Here is a 17,003-nt window from a genome sequence, read left to right as displayed (position 1 = left end):
TTTGTCCTGACCGCACTGGTAGATAGATATATTTAAGCGTTTGTAGGAGATATCGCTGGCACTATAATTTGTAGGAGATATCGCTGGCACTATAATTTGTAGGAGATATCGCTGGCACTATAATTTGTAGGAGATATCGCTGGCACTATAATTTGCGATATATCCTGCAATATTCTCCTAGGAGATATCACTTCTTACAATCTTGATTGGTCAAAATCTAATCACTGCATTCTAATTAAAATGAAAATAATGATAATGGATAATAAAAATAAATCGCACCTCGTGTCTTGTGATATCATAATTTATTAGCACTCGATAAAAGTATAAGGGGATTACCAACTTTCTATATACCTAATACATGTATTTATAAACGTTCGTTTGCAAACCGTAAATGTTAAGTGACTATGTTTTGTGAATTTGGCTACAGAAACAGTCTGTCCTTTGGACGTAAGCTTCAACAACGATGTCGACGAAGGAAATGTTTTATTTAACGACGCACTCAACACGACGAAGAAGAAAATAATGGTACCAATTGTTCCTTTTTTTCTTCCCTCCCTTCTTATTCGTTTCTCTTTTTTTCCCCTTTGTTTGTGTGGAGTTTATTTTTGCACGTATTTATACAAAATATTGGTTTACAAAAAAGATCAAGTAGACAACTAATAATTTGATTTTGGAAGGGTGTATCGTGCTGGCGAGTGGCAGTCCGCTGGTAAAAAATCACGTCAGTTATGACGCTTCATGGCAGCTACAGCTGGGCGGTATACCGTATATACCGTTTGGTATCGGTATTATGTCGATACCGATTTACCATACTTAGCAAATTTCAAAATACCGAAATTTCGGTATTGAAAAATATTTCCCGGCATTTAGTAAAGTACTAATAATATATCTAACTAACGCAAAATGGGTTGGTATAAAACAGACGAGAGCCTTGTGTATGGAATTTAATTGTATTTAGATGAAATTAGCGAGTGAGCCTTAACTCAGACATGCATTTAAAGCCTGATTATACCGAAAATAGCAGTCGATATCGGTATCATGTCAATACCGAATACCGTACCGATACCGAGGTAAATCACCCCCAAAATACCGATATCGATACCGAACCTCATATTTCAATACCGCTCAGTTCTAATGGCAGCCGTCATGGTCTTATCAAGATGACTCTTTGACACTGTTTTGTGCAGAGATACCTTTTAAAACAAATTAAAAAATTAAGTGGCATCACGTTTGAGTCAAATTCAATAGCGTTATAATATGTAGTTCCAGATTTGCAACGTGTGTAAAATCTAATATTTTACAATATGAACCCTGTATATGTGTTTGTGTATGTGAAACAGAAAAAAAAACCCAGTATCAGTGGCATATACAGGGTTGTTTTTTTTCAATATATTTTTCGGAGGAGCATGACTCGACCCCACGTCGGCCACCACAGTCTAAACCTCGCCCCCTGCATAAACCCCTGCACACGTGGCAGAGTATAAAGCAGAGAAAAGGAATATTATAGCGTCAGTTTTAAGGAATGAGTTACTACCACCACGTTACAGGCCCGAAAAAAATGTTAGATGCAGGGTTTGTTTCTTGTTTAACGACACCACTAGAGCACATTGATTTATTAATCATCGGCTATTGGATGTCAAACATTTGGTAATTTTGACATATACATGTATTCTTAGAGAGGTTACTCGCTATATTTTTCTATTAGTAGCAAGGAATCTTTTATATGCACCATCCCACAAACAGGATGGCACATACCACGGCCTTTGATATACCAGTCGTGGTGCACTGGCTGGAACGAAAAATAGTTCAACTGGCTCACCGACGGGGATCGATCTGAAACCGACTGCGCATCAAGCGAGCGCCGAAGCACTGGGCTACGTCTCGCCTGCCAGATGCAGGGACTTGCAGCTTGTAACAAAGATATCTTTGGATGACCTCGCAAGCGAGTTGTAACATTTGGAGAACACAGTATCCGTATTTTAAATTTTAAAGGTTACTTTTGTTTGTTCACACACACACACACACACACACACACACACACACACACACACACACACACACACACACACACACACACATAGCTCTACCCCCCCATCACATTATATTCAATGTAGTAAACAAGGATTAGTTTATTTTGTTTAATGACACCACTAGAGCATTCGTTTATTAATCATCGGATACTGCGTGTCCAAGATTTGGTATTTTTGACACGTAGTCTTAGAGAACACCTGCTACTAGTTTTCATTAGCAGTAAAGGATCTTTTGTATTAACTTTCCTACAGATAAGACAGCACATATCACGGACCTTTGATATACCAATCGTGGGGCACTGGTTAGGATGAAGAAAAGCCCTCACAGACTGGGTCCACTGAGGTGATACGATTATGACCAATCAGATAGCGCTATATCGACCATGCAAGATCCTGCCCTCTGGTATTTCAAAGGCCATGTAATTGGTTTCCTCTGAAACTATGTCAGAATTAACAAATGATGATGAATAAACCAATGTGCTCAAGTGGTGTCAGTAAACTAAATAACCTTTACTGCCACATAGGCTACTCCTATCAATAACGCAGCAAGAGGTCTTTTATAAAGTTAAAGTTTGTTTTGTTTAATGACATCACTAGAGCACATTGATTTATTAGTCATTGGCTATAGTGTATAATAATATACATGCATACACATACTTACTTGTTTTAACACCGATGTGATCTTTATGCTTGGGTGTCATTAAGCTTACTTTGTAACAAACAACTAAAGTTTATTTTTTTAACGACACCACTAGAGTGCATTGATTTATTAATCATCAGCTACTGGATGTCAAACATTTGGTAATTTTGACATATAGTCTCAAAGAGGAAACCTGCTACATTTTTTCATTAGTAGCAAAGGATCTTTTATATGCACCACCCCACAGAAAGATTAGCACATACCACGGCCTTTGATATATCAATCGTAGTGCACTGACTGAAAGGAAAAATAGCCCAATGGGCCCACTGATGGGGATCGATCCTAAACCAACCGCACATCAAGTGAGTGCTTTTACCACTGGTATACATCCTAACTAGACAGGACAGTACATACCAATGCCTTTAATGTACTAGTGGTGGGGCACTTGTTTGGACAGGACAAAAACTGCTGATTAATCTTGCGACACATCGTACCCCAGGTAAATGCTCTACAACTGAGCTAAATCACGCCCTGGCAATGCACGAACGAAAAAACACAAAACACATTTCTTATATAAAATTATTTTTATGAATATAAATATATTACCCTTTTAAAAAAAGAAAGAAAACCAATTAAAGCCAAACCATTCTATATGCACTGACTCGCAATGCTATAATTTTGGAAACCAAAATTATATAAAAATTTCTAATTTATGCAGATGTAACCACACATCTGTTTTGTTAACAAATAAATGTATAAGTGACAACAAACTGCCTTACTTTTCAGCGTACGCTACAACAGCATGCTCTAATGTGCATGTAAAGCCCTATGACCTGACCTGACCTTGCTTTTCTTAAATATAACCTTCATAGTTATTCTAAGACCTACTGTACCTGCTCACTATGAAAATGTTATTTACTGGGAGGATGTTTCTCCCGTGCAGGTGGTCGGAAGGTTTGATCAAATACCGGGAGACTCCCGTTGGACTCCGGGAGGTTTGATCAAATACCGGGAGACTCCCGCGGAATCCGGGAGGTTTGATGAAAACCGGGAGACTCCCGTGGAATCCGGCACGTTTCACAGGTGTGGCTCATGTGAATAATTTTAATAACAATAGTAAAGTAGAAACAGATCATATATTCACTTTCAAATTCATACTTTCTTAATAACACCATTAGTGCATTACTACATTCAAAGTGTCCAGTAAAGTTTGTTAACATGATGTTAATGCACAGCTTCAATTTTTTTTTTAATATATAAATTTTGCATAGACTAAACATTGCGTAAATTTGTTACAAACATAACAAAATTATACATTAAACTATTTGTAAATTATTCATTAAGCATCATAACAAAATGTTTGTTAAAAAACAAAAACATAATAAGCTTTTGTTTGCAAGCTAATAAGAAATATACAGTACAGGGTTTTATAAATTTCTGGTCTCTGGTCAGCACACACATCAATTTTGACACTCGCACGTCAACATTTAAAAAAAAAGATTTCCTGTGGTATGACGTCGATATTTGCAGGGCTTTTCTTACTATGTTGCAAAACTGCATTTGGAGCCAAATGTCATTGTGCATGAACTAGGACGTGCATTCTGATTTCAGTTTAAATATGCCCCTTATAGCAGTATCAAATAGACCCACCTTTTCTGTGCAATCCATCCTTTAAAAAAACAAGGGGAAAAAAGAGCTGCATCGCCGCATCTTTTCTCTCTTTTTTTGGTTCACTGATATCCAAGTCGATCCCCATTGGTGGGCCCACTGGGCTATTTCTCACTCCAGCCAGTGCACCACGACTGGTACATCAAAGGCCGTAGTATGTACCACCCTGTCTGTGGGATGGTGCATATAAAAGATCCCTTGCTGCCAATCGAAAAGAGTAGCTCATGAAGTGGCGAAAGCAGGTTTTCTCCTTCAATATCCGTGTGGTCCTTAATCATATGTCTGATACCATATAACCGTAATTAAAATGTGTTGAGTGCATTGTTAAATAAAACATTTCCTTTGATATTCAAGCACATTATTTACTACAGGGGTGGGGAGGAAATAAGATTGTCAATCAGTTCCATGTCAATACCAGTGTTGTTTACTGACACTCCAGCACACTGTTTACTGACACCCTAGTACACTGTTTGCTAACACCCTAGCACACTGTTTACTGATATTCCAGAATACTGTTTACTGATATCCTAATAAATAGTTTACTGATATTTCAGCACACTATTTACTGACATTCCAGCACATTTTTACTACTACCCTAGCACATTGTTTACCAACACTGCAGTACATTGTTTACTAATGCCCTAGCACACTGTTTATTGAAACCCCAGCACATTGTTTATTGACACCAAAGAACAGTTTACTAATACCCTAGCATTGTTTACTAATGCAAAATACAAACACAATTACAATTTTAATAAACTCACAATCTCACCCCAACATATTATTAATACAAAATACAAACACAACTACAGTTTTAATAAACTCACAATCTCACTGCCTCACAATATAGTATCATTTATTAATGCCACATACAAACACAACCACACTTTTACTGAACCCGTGTTATTGCTATCAATGGTTGTGACCAGATGCCGTAGTGTTCATACTACATACAAGTCTGTAATACTTTGTCACACAAACTAGTGGAATTGCACCCGTTTCTGTGTTAAAATGGAGAATGACACATATTTATGTGACTACATTAACAAGCACAGCCAAAGCTTGGTGTGCGACAGTATTTTTATTGGTTAAAGCAAACAAGAACTATCAGCTGAACAAAACATTACTTCAAACTTTTAGCTCAGCCGATGCTCAAAGCAATTTCACCACACACAGTGAGCTAAGTGCTGGGCTAGTTTGCTTACTGCGGTAACGATGATGTCACTAGGATGCAATTTTCATGTTGGTCAGTTGGCAAGTTCAGCTCAGCTGATATCTCACATTGCCACTGATGGTCAAAAATATCAAACATGATAAATATGTTTCCTCATGACCACTCAAGGCGAAAAACTCAAGGCAAATATCATCTGCTATTACCCGGTAGCTATTAGCTGAGGAAAAGGTCTCAAGTAACGTTTTGCTCAACTGATAACTCTCGTGTACTGTAGGCTTTAGTTCTAAAAATATACTTGAGATATACTAGGTTATTTATAAGTATGATTATATACAATACACAAAAATACACTTCTAGCCGATATTATATATTACATGCATGCTAAAGATGGTTGCTGTATATAGTGAATGTTCTATAAATACCACTTGCCACTTCTATTCAAGGGAGGTAAATCATTTCCATGGCGACCACGAAGCAGGCAGAAGCAGACGTGAATGGCCAGCTGTTTTAATATCTGCAGAAAATAATTATTTATGAAGAAGATATATTTTTTTATTAAAAAAATGAAAAGAAAACTTTAAAAATTGTAATCAAACAATTTATATTTAAACTTTTCCCAGTTTTGGATTTTCAAATCTTTTTTTTAAAGATAGCAACTTACTATTTCAACCTACATTATCCAACAAGATTTGTTTAGCTAATCCGTTTTAGCTATATAAACATGTTGAAAAGTGACATTATTTACAACAATCTATTTACTATTTGCTGAATCTGTAATTTATTTTTATCAAAGGAAATGTAAATGTAAAGTTCTTTAATTTAACAAATTATGCATCACAGTTAATAAAATAAACAGTTGAATGGCGAGATGGAAACATTATTCTACTGAGTCGCATTACACAGTGCATGAAAGCTAAACATGTATTACTGACCTCCAGCTTTTCTTGACATGAAATCTTTATTCTACTGAGTCACATTACACAGTGCATGAAAGTTAAACATGTATTACTGACCTCCAGCTTTTCTTGACATGAAATCTTTATTCTACTGAGTCGCATTACACAGTGCATGAAAGTTAAACATGTATTACTGACCTCCAGCTTTTCTTGACATGAAATCTTTATTCTACTGAGTCGCATTAGGCAGTGCATGAAAGTTAAACATGTATTACTGACCTCCAACTTTTCTTGACATGAAATCATTATTCTACTGAGTCGCATTACACAGTGCATGAAAGTTAAACGTGTATTACTGACTTCCAGCTTTTCTTGACATAAAATCTTTATTCTACTGAGTCGCATTACACAGTGCATGAAAGTTAAACATGTATTACTGACCTCCAGCTTTTCTTGACATGAAATCTTTATTCTACTGAGTTGCATTACGCAGTGCATGAAAGTTAAACGTGTATTACTGACCTCCAGCTTTTCTTGACATGAAATCTATGGCCACATCCATGTCAGTATGATGCCAAAGTCGGATTTCTGAAGAATGAGGTATACAAAGAAGGTCATTTAGATACAGTTGTAAAAATGTTTTTGGCCGATTTTATTTGTCCTTTTTTGCTTTTGGGTTGTTTAAAAGATTCTTGTAAATATATAGAGAAAATCTCAGAGATGAATAAGGGTTCCATTGCTGTGTACATGACAATTTTGCAACACTGAACAGAGACCATACTTATAAAACATTTAGTCTTGATTCAATCTCTAATGGTCTCAGAGGTATGCAAATTGTATGATGCTGCCATGACTTTAAAGTCTCAGACTCTGTTAAGAGTTTTATAAGCACTGGGCCAGGTCTTGTTAAAAAACAATTATGTGATTTAAAAGTTTGTTTTGTTTAATGATACCACTAGAGCACACTGATTTATTAATCATTGGCTATTGGATGCCAAACATTTGGTCATTTTGACATAGAGAGGAACCCACTACATTTTTTCATTATTAGCAAGGGATCTAATATAGGCACCATCCCACAGACAGGATAACACATACCTTTGATATACCAGTCATGGTGTGCTGGCTGGAACAAGAAATAGCCCAATGGGCCCACCGACGGGGATCGATCCCAGACCGACTGCGCATCAACAGACCTGTCAACCTTTAGACAAGAGAAAGCAGGAGGTGTGTGTTGAAAAAGCAGGAGATTTTGTCAAAAAGCAGGAGATTTTTAAATTCACACAATTTAACCCAAAATCGCAAGATTTAAAAAAAAACATTATTACAATAAGTTATATGAATACTTTATAATGTCATATATACTTCTTAACCTTAGATCTTGGCATTAAAAAAAACAAAAACAATTTTTTTTTTTTTTTTTTTTTTTTTTTTTTTTTTAAAGTTTAAATATTATTATGATTTAATACATATTTAAAAAAAAAAAAAAAAAATTATCCAAAAATGTTAAGAACATGAACAAGAAATACAAAATTTAATTAGTACATTTACGGTATTACACTTACAGCCTTACAGGTTGCGTTACATTATCATTTGTGGTTAGTGTACCTAAGTACCAAAGACAAATTTATATAAATCTTATAAATTAATATTCAGTTTTTACTATAATGAGGAACGGTGGCGTGGTACTTATTTAAAATCATTATAATGATGCAATAAACATTGTATTTTCATTAATCATAAGTAAAACCTCATTACGGACATCGTGTAAAATATACCGGAATTATACCCATTTCCGTGAGTAACTTTATGTCAATGTCAAACACAACATTTTTTAATTGTACAAAAATAATTTCTTGAAGTGTACCCTTATAACCAACATTTTACTGCACAAACATACAAAATTAACTGACACAAGTATGTTTATACAGCTAATTGGTCTTTTCGTTGTCTTGCTGTGACATGTGATTTTAACATGCATCGTGTGTATCGCTGTCAACTCGGAGTCTGGCAGTTCAGATTCGTCATAGTTGCATTATGTAATCCAGTGGGAAGACATTTACAATTCAGAGGTGTTATTAGAACTAAATTGGATATTTTTTTTTTTTTTATATGGCAACACTGAATGTCAATACACAGCCTGTTGAATTAGCGGCAACACGCATTGTAGCCATTACGATGACAACAAACATTATAATTACATGTCATTTTATAAACTCCATGTGCTTTTTTAACAATATAAATAGGCTATCCCACAATTTTCACTTCGGCAAAGGTTAAACAGTCGGGACAATTCGGCCTGTTACATTCTCAGAAGCCGAAAGTAGTCGACATTTGCCGAATGAGAAAAAAAGGCAGAGTTACTTCCCTTCTGTTATTTTGACAAAAGAGGATCGATTTTTTTTTATACTTACAAAAATGTCATTTAAAAGGAGAAACTGTCTCCCGCACAGGAAAAAGGAGATTTGATCAAATACCGGGAGACTCCCGCGGAATCCGGGAGGGTTGACAGGTCTGCATCAAGCGAACATTTTGTCCCGCCCTCATTTTTTAAAAGGTCTCAAACAAAATGTTGATAACGACACCGTGACCTCTGAAAACTGCACTAACCAATTCTTCACTCGAGCAATAAATTCAGGACTTCATTTAAATGGTCATGACGGGTTATGCAAAAAACAGAAATGGGTTACCTACAATTGTTTTGGTATAACCATAAATATTTTATGCCAATTTTGAATTCTCAAAGGCCTGGACACCCAACACTTTTTAAACTAAGACTAGCAAAGGAGAGAACTGTTTGTTTAACGACGCCTCTGCACATTATAATCTCTGTCTATTTGGTGTCTAACACATGGTCATTTTGACACTTGGTCAATAAAGAAATGAAACTTGTTGTCATCATATTGGCTATAAATCATGGGACAATGGTTGGAATGGTGAAAAAACATCAGTCCACCGAGGGTATTCGATCCTGTGACCCATCGCCCATCAGGCTTTGCCACTGAGTTATGTCTTGCCTTTACAGAGGCCTTTAGATGATGTTGCATACTTACCACTGTTGGTAGGACCAACGATACTGAAAAACCTCGCCAAGAGACTAGAGTGGGCGTCGCCGGAGATATCTGAGGCCGAGTCAGTTTTAGTGAGAACTTGTAGTTCATAGACACCTGTAAAACAAAGAAGAGAGATGTTAACAACACCCCAGCACATTATGTAATCAGCACTATTTGGGGGAAAAAAAGAGAAAGAAATGTTTTATTTAATGACGAACTCAATACATTTGTATTTATGGTTATACATGTATATGCTGATGGACATATGGTAAAGGATAATGAGAGAAGAAACCCGGTGCAGCCAATACTACATGTACTCTTTTCATTCAACATTCAATCATTCCAACTTATTTTCGTGCTTATATCCAATTAAGGTTTAAGCATGCTGTCCTGGATATACACCTCAGCTATCTGGGCTGTCTGTCCAGGACAGTGGGTTAGTGGTTAATTGTTAGTGGTTAGTAAGAGGGGTCGGTGCAGTTATCTAACCCATCGAGTCATTAAAACTCACTCTGGGTGGGAGCCGGGTCCAGGCTGCGAACCCTGTACCTACCAGTCTTATGTCTGAATGCTTAACCACAACACCACTGAAGCCAGTTTCATGCAGCATCCCACAGACAGTACATGACATAACTTTTGGTACACCAGCTGCAACACGAAATAGCCCAGAGGGCAGCACTACTTGGGCTCAATTATGTTATTTGTTTTGTTGGGTTTTGTGGGGTTTTTTAAAATTATATTAAAAATAATGCTTGGTCTACTTAATAGACTGGTACTAAGGAGTCTTTTGTATCTGAAGTTAGTATCTAGTTTTAATAATTTATGCCTGGTAGGAAGTTTTTTTACCTGCATTGTTTTCATGTGTTACATACTTTCTATTACATGCTCGGCTATATATTGGGTAAGATACTGGGTTCATAGCATATCACATCATTACATGTTGAATCGCTGGAAGTCTGAATGCACTGATCAAAGAGGGTAAATATCCATTCTTATTAAAGATTTGTCCATCATGCTTGATGATGTTCTTTTCCATTCGGGATAGCTCAAGGGCCAATCCAAGGGAGGGAACCTGTCAGGGAGCTCAGTCCCCTCTCCACCCTTGCAGCTTGGTTCCCACTCCACTCTTGCAGCTTGGTTCCCTCTCCACCCTTGCAGCTCAGTCCCCTCTCCACCCTTGCAGCTCGGTCCCCTCTCCACCCTTGCAGCTCAGTCTCCTTGCCACCCTTGCAGCTCAGTCCCCTCTCCATCCTTGCAGCTCAGTCCCCTCTCCACCCTTGCAGCTCAGTCCCCTCTCCACCCTTGCAGCTCAGTCCCCTCTCCACCCTTGCAGCTCAGTCCCCTCTCCACCCTTGCAGCTTGGTCCCCACTCCACCTTTGCAGCTCAGTCTCCTCTCCACCCTTGCAGCTCGGTCCCCACTCCATCCTTGCAGCTTGGTCCCCACTCCACCTTTGCAGCTCAGTCCCCTCTCCATCCTTGCAGCTCGGTCCCCACTCCATCCTTGCAGCATGGTTCCCACTCCACCCTTGCAGCATGGTTCCCACTCCACCCTTGCAGCTCAGTCCCCTCTCCACCCTTGCAGCTCGGTCCCACTCCACCCTTGCAGCTCGGTCCCACTCCACCCTTGTAGCTTGGTTCCCACTCTACCCTTGCAGCTTGGTCCCCTCTCCACCCTTGGTCCCCTCTCCACCCTTGGTCCCCTCTCCACCCTTGCAGCTTGGTCCCCTCTCCACCCTTGGTCCCCTCTCCACCCTTGCAGCTTGGTCCCCTCTCCACCCTTGGTCCCCTCTCCACCCTTGCAGCTTGGTCCCCTCTCCACCCTTGCAGCTTGGTCCCCTCTCCACCCTTGCAGCTTGGTCCCCTCTCCACCCTTGCAGCTTGGTTCCCTCTCCACCCTTGCAGCTTGGTCCCCTCTCCACCCTTGGTCCCCTCTCCACCCTTGCAGCTTGGTCCCCTCTCCACCCTTGGTCCCCTCTGCACCCTTGCAGCTTGGTCCCCTCTCCACCCTTGCAGCTTGGTCCCCTCTCCACCCTTGGTTCCCTCTCCACCCTTGCAGCTTGGTCCCCTCTCCACCATTGCAGCTTGGTCCCCTCTCCACCCTTGGTCCCCTCTCCACCCTTGCAGCTTGGTCCCCTCTCCACCCTTGCAGCTTGGTCCCCTCTCCACCCTTGGTTCCCTCTCCACCCTTGCAGCTTGGTCCCCTCTCCACCCTTGGTCCCCTCTCCACCCTTGCAGCTTGGTCCCCTCTCCACCCTTGGTCCCCTCTCCACCCTTGCAGCTTGGTTCCCTCTCCACCCTTGCAGCTTGGTCCCCTCTCCACCCTTGGTCCCCTCTCCACCCTTGCAGCTTGGTCCCCTCTCCACCCTTGGTCCCCTCTCCACCCTTGCAGCTTGGTCCCCTCTCCACCCTTGCAGCTTGGTCCCCTCTCCACCCTTGGTTCCCTCTCCACCCTTGCAGCTTGGTCCCCTCTCCACCCTTGCAGCTTGGTCCCCTCTCCACCCTTGGTCCCCTCTCCACCCTTGCAGCTTGGTCCCCTCTCCACCCTTGGTCCCCTCTCCACCCTTGCAGCTTGGTCCCCTCTCCACCCTTGCAGCTTGGTCCCCTCTCCACCCTTGGTTCCCTCTCCACCCTTGCAGCTTGGTCCCCTCTCCACCCTTGGTCCCCTCTCCACCCTTGCAGCTCGGTCCCCTCTCCACCCTTGCAGCTCGGTCCCCTCTCCACCCTTGCAGCTCGGTCCCCTCTCCACCCTTGCAGCTCGGTCCCCTCTCCACCCTTGCAGCTCGGTCCCCTCTCCACCCTTGCAGCTTGGTCCCCTCTCCACCCTTGGTCCCCTCTCTACCCTTGCAGCTTGGTCCCCTCTCCACCCTTGCAGCTTGGTCCCCTCTCCACCCTTGCAGCTTGGTCCCCTCTCCACCCTTGCAGCTCGGTCCCCTCTCCACCCTTGCAGCTCGGTCCCACTCCACCCTTGCAGCTCGGTCCCCTCTCCACCCTTGCAGCTCGGTCCCCTCTCCACCCTTGCAGCTCGGTCCCCTCTCCACCCTTGCAGCTCGGTCCCCTCTCCACCCTTGCAGCTCGGTCCCACTCCACCCTTGCAGCTCAGTCCCCTCTCCACCCTTGCAGCTCGGTCCCCTCTCCACCCTTGCAGCTTGGTCCCCTCTCCACCCTTGCAGCTTGGTCCACACACCTGGGAGATTATCTTGGTGATTAGTGTGGTGTTTATGTAGCAGGTGGGTTTTGTATTGAATTAACACAAACTGCAGGTTCTGTTTGATACTTGTATTTATTCACAGCGTGAAAATGAACAAAAGCCCTAAAATACATAATATACTTTGGTGCATATATAGACTATGTCCAAACCTGCAAGCTGTGTTGTTATTAGTTCTGAACTCACAAATTACTACAAATACCACAGGCAATTGCCCCTAAACAAAATTCTGTGATTGTGCCGACTCATACAAAAGGCTGGATTACACAGATGCAGGTTTGGACAGAGTTATTAAAGTTTCTTTGTTTAAAGACACCACTAGAGCACATTGATTTTTTAATCATTAACCATTGGATGTCAAACATTTGTTATTTTTTACACATTCTCTTAGAGGAAGACCACTACATTTTTCCAGTAGCAACAAAGGATCTTCTATGTGAACATTTCCACAAACAGGACAGCACATACCACAACCTTTGGTATATCAATTGTAGGGGGAAAAAAGCTAATCAGAGAATGAGTCCACTGAGGTGGTTTGATCCTATGATGCAAGCTCCTCAGACTCTGTCCACTGAGCTATATCCCCAACAGTGTCCACCGTGTAGTCCAGTAATATTTTTTTCAAAGTCGTGGTATGTGCTATCCTGTCTGTGGGATGGTGCATATAAAAGATCCCTTGCGACTAATGGAAAAATGTAGTGGATCGATCCTCTACGACTATATGTCTGAATTACCAAACGTTTGACATCCAACAGCCGATGATTAATAAATCAATGTGCTCTAGTGGTGTTGTTAAACAAAACAAAACAAAAACCTTTCAAGCAATATTTTATACTTACCTCCAGGTTTGACCTCGGATGCCATCTTACAACCTGGGGCCAGTGTCATCAGAGTGTTTGTTTGAAATCTGAACATGGGTAACACTTTGTTCAAATAGCCGCTCATCCAGTCTTTATCTTCAGACAGGGCCTTCCTAACTCGTGCCCGGTGACTTAAATCATCTGAAATTTAAAATACATTTTACCCTTACACTATCGGTAATTCCATAAAATAAAAATGGAAATGTGCAATGGCTGTTCCAGAAATAATCACATGGGGGATGGGGGGATGGGGGGATGCAAGATAATTTTGTTATATATCCACCACTCACAGCATATAGGTATACTGTAGATAGTACTAAGCTACATAATTTCTGGCTGGGTCAAAGCTAGAGGTGCACCGAACTTTTGACAGAGAAGTTAACACCACAAGTCCTGTGATTGGTAATAAATGCGAGTGTGTTGGTTGTAAAAAAAATTGTTTCATCTGGGCAAAAGATTTATGCAATTTTATTTCATCTAGCCAAATAGTCTTGTGCTTGAAACATGTATGGGGTACCTGTTAAAAAAGTACTAAAATTTTGTACGGAACTAGGGTAGTCATAGGATAAGGGGTGGTAGTATTTATGGTGTTTACGTCGATTGATACGCTGCAGGAAGGCGCTTTATCCGCGTATGTTACTATTGTCATCTATGGGATTTGATTTAGTAGTATACACCTTATAACCATACCATACTCCCAAATATGACAAACATCGCTGATTCCTCCAAGTTCGCTGACCCAGTAACCAAGCAGCTTGGAGTGTGAACATCGCAGATGCATCCAGTCTGTGCCGAGATCGAGGAATGCCTTCAGATCCTTCGGCTGGATTCCATATGTACGCAGTTCATACACAGGTGAACTCTGGGCTGTGCCAAACTCGGATATCTGTAAGTGTGAAAAAAAAGCAAATTTTAAAAATATTAAATTATTACGGACTAAAGGCTCATATATAGATTGGATGTGGTGCGTGCTTGCAGTTCAACTGATGTGTCTATGGCTTGTGTGGCATATAACCCATATAGGATTATTTCATTGCAGCTGGCCGCATGAATTTTCAGACACACACATCACATGCATCCAGTCTAGATGCTCTCATTAATGTATTTCTTTTTTTTTCAGCTGGACCGCACACACGTGACGCATCCAGTTTATATGAACTTAACACATGTGATGCATCCAGTTTATATGAGCTTAACACACGTGACACATCCAGTTTATATGAGCTTAACACACATGACGCATCCAGTTTATATGAGCTAACACATGTGATGCATCCAGTTTATATGATCTTAAGTATAAAAGGGGGCAGCATTGTAGGGTCAAACCAACTCAGTGGACTCATTCTCTGATTGTTTTTTTCCCCATTCCAACCAGAGCACCACAACTGGTATATCAAAGGCAGTGGTATGTGCTGTCATGTCTGTGAGACAGTGCATATTAACAATCTTTGCTACTAATGGAAAAATGTAGCAGGTTTCTTGTCTTAGACTTTGTGTCAAAAATTACTAAATGTTTGACATCCCTTGATACTAATGGAAAATGTAGCAGTTTTTCTTGGAGTAGTTCTTACAAAGGAAAACCGCTACATTTTCCATACATGTATGTCAAAATTAGCAAATGTTTGTTGTTGTTTTGTTTTTTATCCCACTGCCCCTTTTCCTTTCTCTCCTTTGAATTCGGTCTCATTTTTCCCCCGATCTGGCTACTCCTATCTTTCACTGTCCACCTCCACACACCAGTCCTTATCTCTCCAACTGCTTGTCTCTTGTGGCTATCCGTGCCACACATTGCCATTCCCATCAGTTTTTAGCTGTGGGCTTAGTATGACCACTTCGGGGAGTGTTCAGTAGTTACTTCTGGCATTGTTAACAGGCACTTGTAACCACCTACTATTCACCCCTACTACCGGCGGTCATTAATTAGTACAGTGGGTCAGACCAGCTTTATTAATGGCAGAGGACGAGGATGCCAGACGAGTGCAGGGAAATACACAGTGACTGCACCTGTGGAGGAAGCTGAGACAAGCAGGCAATGGTGTGGACAGTTCAAAAGACAGAGTCGGAGGAAACTGACAGAAAGGGTCGAAACAGACTGAAATCATGGAAGAAATTGGAAAGTTTTTTATATTAAAATAATGAGAATGATAGGCAGAGGATGATAGATGAGAAAGATGAATGAAAATGTGAGACAGCTTTGATGGGATTTGTACCACTGTCGTCAGCTTGATTGTCCGGCAGCTTATCCACTAGACCATGGAGCTCACTAATTATCAAATGTTTGACATCCAATAGCTGATGATTAATAAATCAATGTGCTGTAGTGATGTCATTAATTAAAACAAACTTTATTTTATTTTATTTCTATAGACAAGTCGGTACATACTATGTTTTTGATAAACTAGTGCACTGGTTCGGACAGAATAAAAACTAGTCAACTGAAATTCATCAATCCTATGACAATTGCACATGCTACACGAAGAAACCAGACTCCCCTATATGTCACCATAATAAAAGTACAGCACAGGTTTCTTCGTGTAGCGTTGGTACTTGTTAACAACATATATACCGGTACGTTTAATATCATGACTGGACTAGAGAATAATCAAACTAAAAAAATGTGTATTTTAAACATGGTAGCTTGCGACCATATGGTTGTCGACAATTACCAAACCATTACATAGAGTTTCCTCTAGCCTTCCCCTACATATCAATAGGGGTGAGGGAAGGGCTGGAGGTGACTTGAGCTAAAATCAGCCTGCCCCCTACAAAAATGGGAGCTGTAGACATATGCCCCAAAACATGTGTACGTGTACTTCTAACCACCTACCTGTCCCACTCCCTGAATTAAATTGGCACATATTGACCTCTTTTAGTACATAATAGATATTACATGTTTACAGTTAAAATATGAGCTACCATAAAGCAACATGCACAGTAAGTACGGTATCCCACTCAGACCTCGCTAAATTGTGGTGCATTCCTAATTAACCTCCCCACCCTCCCAGTTAAATACGCGCGGTTGTTTCAGCCCTTTGAGAATGACTAGGAAGCAACCAATTAGCACCTGTATGCATTTCGAGACAATCTGTCTCAGAGATCGGTACTTTATAAACCCATTCATCACGACTCAGTAAATTAAATTATTATTACTACGTGGTTTTGACCCAGTCACCTAGTGACCTTTCCTTTACATTTGTCGGACAAAAGTGTGTTACGTGTTTCGACTTATACATTTTTATTTTTTATTTATTTAGTCTGACGTGTTGATACGTGTTAACAGTAAGCGGGGAAACATGTCATTTGAATATAGACACGGCTAAATAAATGGTTCAATCTACAATAAATTTACACTTTATTTTTTCGCAGCTAAACCATATTTTTATTTAATATTACGCTTTAATCTCAAACGAAACGACCCGGATTCTTTTCTAGAATAGCTACAGAATGACAGTCTACGGGCACTTGCCGGTCATCGT

General features: G+C 40.6%; 1 protein-coding gene across 1 annotated transcript; it reads right to left on the bottom strand.

Moving 5' to 3' along the window:
- Positions 1–4,558: 4,558 nt before the first annotated feature.
- LOC121388569 (protein NipSnap homolog 3A-like) lies at positions 4,559–16,713 on the bottom strand. The gene is made up of 6 exons (XM_041519952.1): positions 16,592–16,713; positions 14,218–14,413; positions 13,507–13,668; positions 9,462–9,575; positions 6,931–6,996; positions 4,559–6,026 (listed from the first exon to the last, which is right to left on the bottom strand). Exons 1-6 carry the CDS (start codon positions 16,646–16,648, stop codon positions 5,965–5,967), a joined length of 657 nt encoding a protein of 218 aa, XP_041375886.1. The 5' UTR covers positions 16,649–16,713; the 3' UTR covers positions 4,559–5,964.
- Positions 16,714–17,003: the final 290 nt, after the last annotated feature.

This window comes from Gigantopelta aegis, chromosome 14, assembly GCF_016097555.1.
Source record: "Gigantopelta aegis isolate Gae_Host chromosome 14, Gae_host_genome, whole genome shotgun sequence".
Taxonomy (NCBI): Eukaryota; Metazoa; Mollusca; class Gastropoda; order Neomphalida; family Peltospiridae; genus Gigantopelta; species Gigantopelta aegis.
The sequence above is the reverse complement of the archived record's forward strand: the minus strand, read 5'-3'. Positions and strand labels throughout refer to the sequence as shown.

Bases quoted from the DNA above. Each gene is read 5' to 3' on its own strand.
- LOC121388569 (XM_041519952.1), bottom strand. From the start codon at position 16,648: ATGAATGGGTTTATAAAGTACCGATCTCTGAGACAGATTGTCTCGAAA. The intron at 9,576-13,506 runs GTAAGTATAAAA...TTTGTTTTACAG, and splicing joins ATCCGAGGTCAAACCTGGAG to GTGTCTATGAACTACAAGTT. The intron at 6,997-9,461 runs GTAAGTATGCAA...CTCATTCTTCAG, and splicing joins CGTTGGTCCTACCAACAGTG to AAATCCGACTTTGGCATCAT.